The sequence below is a fragment of the Cupressus sempervirens genome, chromosome 6, assembly GCF_028749045.1.
Source record: "Cupressus sempervirens isolate cs-2001-9-10 chromosome 6, ASM2874904v1, whole genome shotgun sequence".
NCBI classification, from domain to species: Eukaryota; Viridiplantae; Streptophyta; class Pinopsida; order Cupressales; family Cupressaceae; genus Cupressus; species Cupressus sempervirens.
Genome location: NC_143123.1, coordinates 637,884,899 through 637,892,810, shown reverse-complemented (window position 1 = coordinate 637,892,810; position 7,912 = coordinate 637,884,899). Strand labels below are relative to the sequence as shown.

The 7,912-nt window shown below is 30.8% G+C and overlaps 1 protein-coding gene across 1 annotated transcript; it reads right to left on the bottom strand.

Annotated features, from left to right (window-relative positions):
- Positions 1-587: 587 nt before the first annotated feature.
- On the bottom strand, positions 588-4,421 carry LOC149553840 (uncharacterized). The gene is made up of 4 exons (XM_089790382.1): positions 4,236-4,421; positions 2,783-3,090; positions 1,828-2,038; positions 588-1,081 (listed from the first exon to the last, which is right to left on the bottom strand). Exons 1-4 carry the CDS (start codon positions 4,419-4,421, stop codon positions 593-595), a joined length of 1,194 nt encoding a protein of 397 aa, XP_089646508.1. The 3' UTR covers positions 588-592.
- Positions 4,422-7,912: the final 3,491 nt, after the last annotated feature.

Genomic DNA, 7,912 nt, shown 5'->3' with positions numbered 1-7,912 from the left:
TTTAGAACATAAACATTAAGTCCAAACAACATCAAAATAAAAGTACGATTATAATCTTCATTTCAAGATCCTGCCATTGTCTAACATGGGTAGAAGGCTACCCAGATTATTACATGTTATATTATCATCAAAGATCTTAAATGTTTTCATCTCAGAGAAGCTAGGACTAGCACATCTCTAGTTGCACACATATTTTTAATGCTAGTTCCACAATAAAAAAATTGAAAAACAAACACAAATATAGAAATTGTTCAAAGATAAATACAACTTTTTATTCGTTCAAAAGAACTACAAATACTTCTCGATTGCCTAATCAAGTAATCAAAATGATAGAGATAATAAATTCACTATAACAAATTTAATGAATAGAAATTTTAGAATCATACATCCAAAACTACAAAATACAATTAGGATACCAAAAATAGCATTAAAAGCTATCAACAATCTCATTGCAATACATCCATAAATTCCCTTATTGACATTATCATCATTAAAAAAAAACACAAACTATTGAATCTAATTTTAATATCCGTAGTTCTTCTCATGCATGGGAGAGGAAAACAGGTCCAAAAAAATTTAAAAAAAAAAAATTCTAACAATTTGGCTTGAAGAAACGCATATTCCTTTGAAGCAGTTGGTCACTTAAGTTTGCATCAGCTTCAAACCAAGGAAAACTTTGTGGAGGATCAAACAAAAATCCTTGTTTCAGGAGACCTAAATGTCTAGAGTACAATACTCCCTGTGATATCACGGGGAGCCGAATAGACTCATATTCAGCTAATGCCATAGAAATCCTGTGAAAACCCCACTTTGCAATTGATTGGCCCAAAACACTCGCATCCATGATTGACATGTTGGTGCTTCTGTTTGCATGGGGAGAAGTTGGATGTGCAGCATCACCCACAAGCACCACACGATTCCAAACAAGTTGCTTTAGTGGTTCTCGATCATATAAAATGTTAATGAATGGCTCTGCAGTTGTCTTCATAAGAGCTGCTAACTCTGGTCCCCATGTCTCACTCGCTTCTTTATGCATCTTTTCAATGGTACTCTTGTCTACTTTTGTAGTTAATGAGTTTATCTGAGAAAGAAGAAACTGCAGTTCATGAGTTTCTTTGTAGAACAATGCAAAATTGTTGAATTCTATTCTAATTTTTTTCCTTATATCAATATTTTTTATTATGTTCATTAATTCATTATAAGGTTAAAAGAAAAGTAGTTTGTTATAGATTTGAGTAGAAGAAAGGCAACAAATTATTTTGGATCTATAAAAGTTATTTTTCTACTTTTAAACACTCTATCATCATCTTGATGATGGATTTAAAAAGTTGACGTAAGAAGAAAACACACACGATTGAATTCAGACACAATAATAAGAGCTATCGTAGACTGTGGAAAACTGATATTGTTTATGGTTCATTAATTATAATTGGCTAGAACATTAAGTTTTTATTGGAGATATCTAATCTTAATTTCTCATATAAACATTAAAGTGGGAATCTGTGTTGTAATTCTTGATCTTCTATAATTGATTTTTAATGTGAAGATGATCTTTTAATAAATGTAAATTTTGAAATAGTCACTCTTGATATTTTATAGATAACTTTTAGTATGTTTGTTCAATAAGAATTAAAAATATAGACAATTCCTCAAATAACACAAATAAAACTATCATGACATAACCTTCTAACGTCATTCAAAAGAGAATAAATGAATATATGCATATAAAACTGATTATCATTTTATAATTAAATTACTAGAAAAAAATATCCAAAAATAATAACCAAGAAATGTTTGTTAGAACTGAAAAGAAAGACACATATATACCTTCATATTAGGTTCAGGCTGATTGACATACCAAAGCCAATTAAGTCTTTTACCAGGCAACTCATAAAGCACTGTATGACTTCCTTTGGCAAGATCGAAATACAAGCATTTTCCAAGTTCAGGGTAAGCTTTCGTAAGGGAAGCAACCATATCAGGTGAATCGTTCTTGGAATAATCAAAAACCCCTCGCCATGTGCAATAACCTAAATATCTGCAGAATGTGAATATATATATATTTATGCTGTCAGTACTAATTGGATTCTATCTTTACAATCACTTTTGCAAAACTTGCAGTGTGCTCAGTACAAGTTTCAAAACTTCAATAGTCTACAAAAATTGGTTGAAATTCAGTTTGTGGGGCAAAATGAAGATGCAAGAAGGAATTGAACTTTACAATTGTAATGTTAGTTGTGAAATTCACCTATATTTGTTAATCTAATATTAATCGCATCTGAGTCAATAATCTAATATTAATTTGCATCATAGTCAATAATCTAATATTAATTTGTACATTTATCTTCAATACTATTTATATAAAAGTATGTGTCTATTTTTTTTAATAGAATCTATAATAAATAATGATATTTTTTAATCTTTCACATCTTTTTTCTTTCAGATAATTAGCAAAATCTATAATTACAACATACCAAAGCACATCTATTTTAATAAATCAATATTTTTTATTAAAATAATCATAATATAATAATTTCTTAAACATTACAGTAAATAGCATTATAGTACAATATACTATTATATAAGAATAAAGAGCTAGAGGCTTGACTCTATCCTTCTAATTTTTAAGAATGAGAATTTTATTATAATAATTAACATAATAATACAATGCATACATACATTTTGTGTGCATATATAATGTTATAATCAAATAAATAAATAATGGTATAATAAAATAGATAAATTATAAAAACAAGACTAAAATAAATCTAATTTAATGTACCTCCTGTGTTGGTGAGGCAGAAGATGCTTCCTAATAAGAGACATGGATCCATCTGCAGCAACCAGCAAATCCCCATCTACCACAACTGTTTCCCCTCTCTCACTCACCTTCACTTCAACTCTAACACCCATTAATCCATCCTCACTCTGCTGAAATGAAACAACCTCATGACCCCAATGCACTGTATCCCTTGGCAGCTTATCATACAACATTCTGTGCAAATCACTCCAGTGGGCGGCCCTGTAATTGAAATTCTCATCTCTAGCTAGAACTCGGGTGGCATTACTCTTCCTATCACTTGTCTGATTCTGCTAACATAGGATTGAACACAAAAAGAATGAATTAACAAATGGGTATATGATTTCAAATCAATATCAAACAACAACCAAATCATAAAGTTTTCCGAGTATGTGAAAATGCTTAAAACAAATGAATATGTGGGCATATGATATCTGATCAATACCAGATAACAATTGAATCAATACAATTTTATGAGTGAATATGTGAAAAATATATTAAGAAATATGTATCAATAACTAATAGGAGATCTAATAATCGGTGTTTTTAAAATTAAAATGACTTCCAATTACTTAAAAATGATCTCATATGTACTCACAGCCATTCGTTTTCTAGGAAGAATGAATATGTGGGTATATGATAATTGTTCAATAAGAAACAACAATTAAACCAATAAATTTTTATGAGTGGATATGTGAAGATACTAACATAGGATCAAATCTAAAAAGAATGAAGAAGAAATTTTTATGAGTGGACATGTGAAGATACTAACATAGGATCAAATCTAAAAAGAATGAAGAAGTAGGTATATATGATATCTGATCAGTATCAAACTGCAATGACCATACCAATAAAATTTTCTAAGTGGGTATGTGAAAATGGTAATAAAGGATCAAATCCAGAAAGAATGAATAAGTGGGTATCTAACATCTGATTAATGTCAAACAATGAGCAAACCAATAAAAAATTTAAATGGATTTTTAAAAATCCTACTGTTGGATCATGTTGGAATGTGTAATTTCTGCTCAAATGAAATGTAAAAGCATAATAAAACATTCTATAGGGTTAGGTCAAATTAATATTTATGTTTGTAAAGTTCTAGAAGTTATTTATTTTAGATAGATTTAGAAAAGTCTATTTATGGACAAAATGTAATTGATATGAAAAAAATGATTAATGAAATATATTAGTGCTGCAACACATTGAATATTTTTCATTTTAGTTTATTTTGTCTATCCACCTTTTACAAGGTGTATCAGAATTATCGTAAGTTTCTACAGATAGTCGCAAACCGATTCCATAAGTGAATACATCATATCTGATCACTATCAAACAACCACCACATCAACAAACTTTTATAAATGGGTACGTGCAAATGCTAACTTAATATCAAACCCAAAAAGAATGATAATTGAAATAAAAATAGAAATGTGACCTGGTCGGTGTTGAGAGGAAGGGTGGAATCCATGAGTTGTTGATGGAGGTCCCATTCAGCCAAAATTTGGCATGTCTGAGATTCGAGGGCGAGTCCTGCTCCAGCAGGTTTTAAGGTTTTTGCCTTCTCCAAGACAATCACTTGCTTACATCCTGCCGAAAAGAGAGCATGAGCAGTTGTAAACATCCTTTTCCTTTCTATTCCTTTCTATTCTCATTTCTTGAGTGTGGAAATAGTTGCATATATTCCAACCACCCTTCACTTTGACACATCTAACCTTTAAAATAATATTTGTTTTGTAATGAATACAAAATTATAAATTGTTTAGTAAAGTTAAAATACATGTACTAATATGTGTTTTTTTGTGGTTGTGTAATTGACCAGTTAATTATATAAATGCATTTCTAATATAGAACAGTTTTCTCCAAGCTTAATAGGTCTTTAATTAGTCCCTGCCTTTAGAGCTGGGACTATAGCTTTCCAGTGTTTAATTTCTATTTGTACGTATGTAGCTGCATTATTAATGAATATTTTTTAATATTATAATATCATATGTCCATGTTTTGTTTTGTTTCTACCATGATAATATTCTCCTGTTCCTAATGCCTAATAAATTCTCAATACTATTAATTTACATATGTAATTAGTAGTTATAAATTAGCACTCATTCCAAATATTTTATGAGGAGTACTCAATATATATGGATATAGGTCCTGTTTTATTATTATTACATTTCATATAAAAATATCCTCACTTTTCTTTGTTCTTGTTTATCCAAATTTTGGCCTTACATAGGCTTTATGAGATGTCTATAGTTTTGGGATTGTTTACGATTAATCCATATGATTATTCTCTTGGAGTTGCATTTCTTTTCCTATGCATTCTAAATAGAATTCGACAATCATGTTGCCCAGTCGTTAATGTATGGGGCACGTCAATCTTTGATTTACTGAAATTATAAAAGCAGCAATTTGCATATGGTTAACTATGTAGTTAGAACTTTGTTCAACATGTTTCAGATAGTGATGTGAATATCAGGATTTAACTGTGTGATTTTGAGTCAAACTCGATGACCCATGTTTCATGAGTAGTGATTCAACATGAATCCATCTCTCATGAGTATAAATGAAACACTTAGCACTCATTGGATCTAGGTGATGCTCACAGGGGTGAAGCACCGGGACTTCCCGGGAGGTCACCCATCCCAGTCCTACTTATCAATGTTTCAGATAGACATCACCAATTTGGAGGTTGCAAAGTCTGCAAAAACCTCTCGAGTTTAAAATATTATAACTAACATCATATAATTGTTAGCTTGTATTAATTCCAACGACCTGCTCAGATGTTGTTTTATGTATGACCACTTATTAACCTTTAGTTTTGTTCAGGCCTTTACTGATTTCTGAGCAAGCTTCAATTTTTATCAACAATGTGCATCGTTGTTTCTAACTGCAGAAGAACTATTATTAATCCTTTTACCAAATCTTTCACCATAGTTTGTCTGTTCTAAACGGTGGTTTAATATTATTGTATAAACGAAACATTAATTATGCATATTGAAAATTATCATGGAATAGAATATTGAATTTCATCCTTGATCTCATATGTTGTTTATTCTTGATCTCTGTTATTTATGTTGCATTTATGTTGTTGGAGGCTGAAGCAGTTTATATAAGAGATTAAAGTTATGTTGAGTTGACCTTTATCAGGGGGATAATTTTTTTTAGTTCATCTAAAATTAATATTTTTTTTTCCCTTTTTGTAGGAGTTGCCATACCACATTTTGACAATCATTATCATAACTAATAAAAAAAGTAATATATAATGTTGAAACAAGTTCAAAGACTAAGGAAAGTTTTTGTAGCTATTGCTTATGAGAAGTATAATTTCATAATACTAAGGATGAGAGTTGCAGCCTTGTGGATTTTGTTAGACTCAGTAGTAATAATCATAGCACCACTATATATGATAATTGTCAAATCTAATCTTTTCGGGTATTTCTTTAATGACATCAAGACAGGTTAGCTAGAACTCTTACCAACCAAAACTGGTTTGGTTAAGAGTGTATGTGCTATGACAACAGTTATGTACTTGTCATAAGTAATAGAATGAGATTGGGGTAGTTTGTTTCATTATTGAAACCAATAAAAGCGTGTTTTATTTCTTAGTTTTAGAAGGTATTATTGACATCTTTTGAACTACAATGTATATAAATCATTTTAAAAATACATTCCTTTGAAGGAATTGTAGAAGAAAACATCCATATTGATGGTTACACTTCTCCTCCTTTCTCACTTTAGGCAGGGACTCCAGCTGCATGCAACTTTTGTATTTACAATAGCCACATGCTTGTCTCTAGTATAAAATCTAGACAACTTATATATACACATTTTCGTGCATGGTTATTGAGGTCTAATCTACCATAAAATTGACATCCAATCAACTTGGTGGGTTACAATTTATGTACATTCTCTAATCATGGGTCAACTCTATTTACTAATGGTACATAGGGGAGATAATCCAATAGTTGAGTACCCTAACTTCATGCTTCTCAATATCCCATGCACATATTTTAAACCACTCTTAATTTTTTACAGTAGCTTATTTGGCAAGTCCGCTACTTATAACTATGGTTTCAAGGCCATGTCATCAAATATGATGCCATATCAACATGTGTTTTGCCAAGGTGTCCACAACAACCCAAACAAAAGTGAGACTCCTACTTGTGCACTAAGTCATATTTTTTTTAGTGCACTCCAATGTACAATGTCTTTACACGATTGATTGTTGTTTAAATATGAGCATTTCATTCAAACCATAGGTAGTTATCATCAACACTAACAACTTTAAAGACACGACTATGGAACATCACTAAAAATATCATGCATTATGTTCAATTAGTAGGTATTTTCCCATACAAAAATAATAAATGATACAAGGTTCTTTTATCAAGCATTTAACTAAATATATATTTCATAATCCACACATTTCATACAAAAACCATAGCATGTCATTTACAATATGCTTCATGAGACACGGGTCTGATGATCCTTCCATATCACCACAAGGATGTTCACATGGATAAAAGAGGTCAATGGTTCATCTCCCCATCTGTAAGCATTCTTATGAAGTCATTAGAAGTGACCTTAAGAGAAAATGGAAGGTTCTAAAAAGAAATCTTGAATATCATTTTCATTTAGGCATTAAGACAAACATTGCTCATACACTCCTTTATCTATGATTGTGCCTTCACTCAAATCTCACCTTACTTTAGCATTGAACATGTGTATGAGTTTGAGGATAGTTATTTGTTGTTTTAATGAATCACCTTCACATTGAAGAAATCAATGAAAGTATTTTCATTTCTTCTTTTCACACCTTTCTTTAAGATCATTGTTTTGTCTGCGGACTCCATATTCAATTTGAAAGAAATGCAACATGAAGTTAGAGAATTTTAGACTCTAATTGAAGCCAATTATATGGCTTGAAGACCTCTATAATCTTGAAAATAATCAATACCTTCATATTGGGATGTGAGTGATTGACTTTAAAATATTTGGAGAGCATTAAATTAGGCATTTAATCAAACATTTTGATACTTCTCTCCTTCACCTAGTTTGCAGGAGTAGAGCCATAGTCACATTCGATAGTCAAAACTCTATTGCCAACCCATCCCT

Bases quoted from the DNA above. Each gene is read 5' to 3' on its own strand.
- LOC149553840 (XM_089790382.1), bottom strand. From the start codon at position 4,421: ATGTTTACAACTGCTCATGCTCTCTTTTCGGCAGGATGTAAGCAAGTG. The intron at 3,091-4,235 runs GTCACATTTCTA...CTATGTTAGCAG, and splicing joins TTCCTCTCAACACCGACCAG to AATCAGACAAGTGATAGGAA. The intron at 1,082-1,827 runs GTATATATGTGT...CTTCTTTCTCAG, and splicing joins AGCCTGAACCTAATATGAAG to ATAAACTCATTAACTACAAA.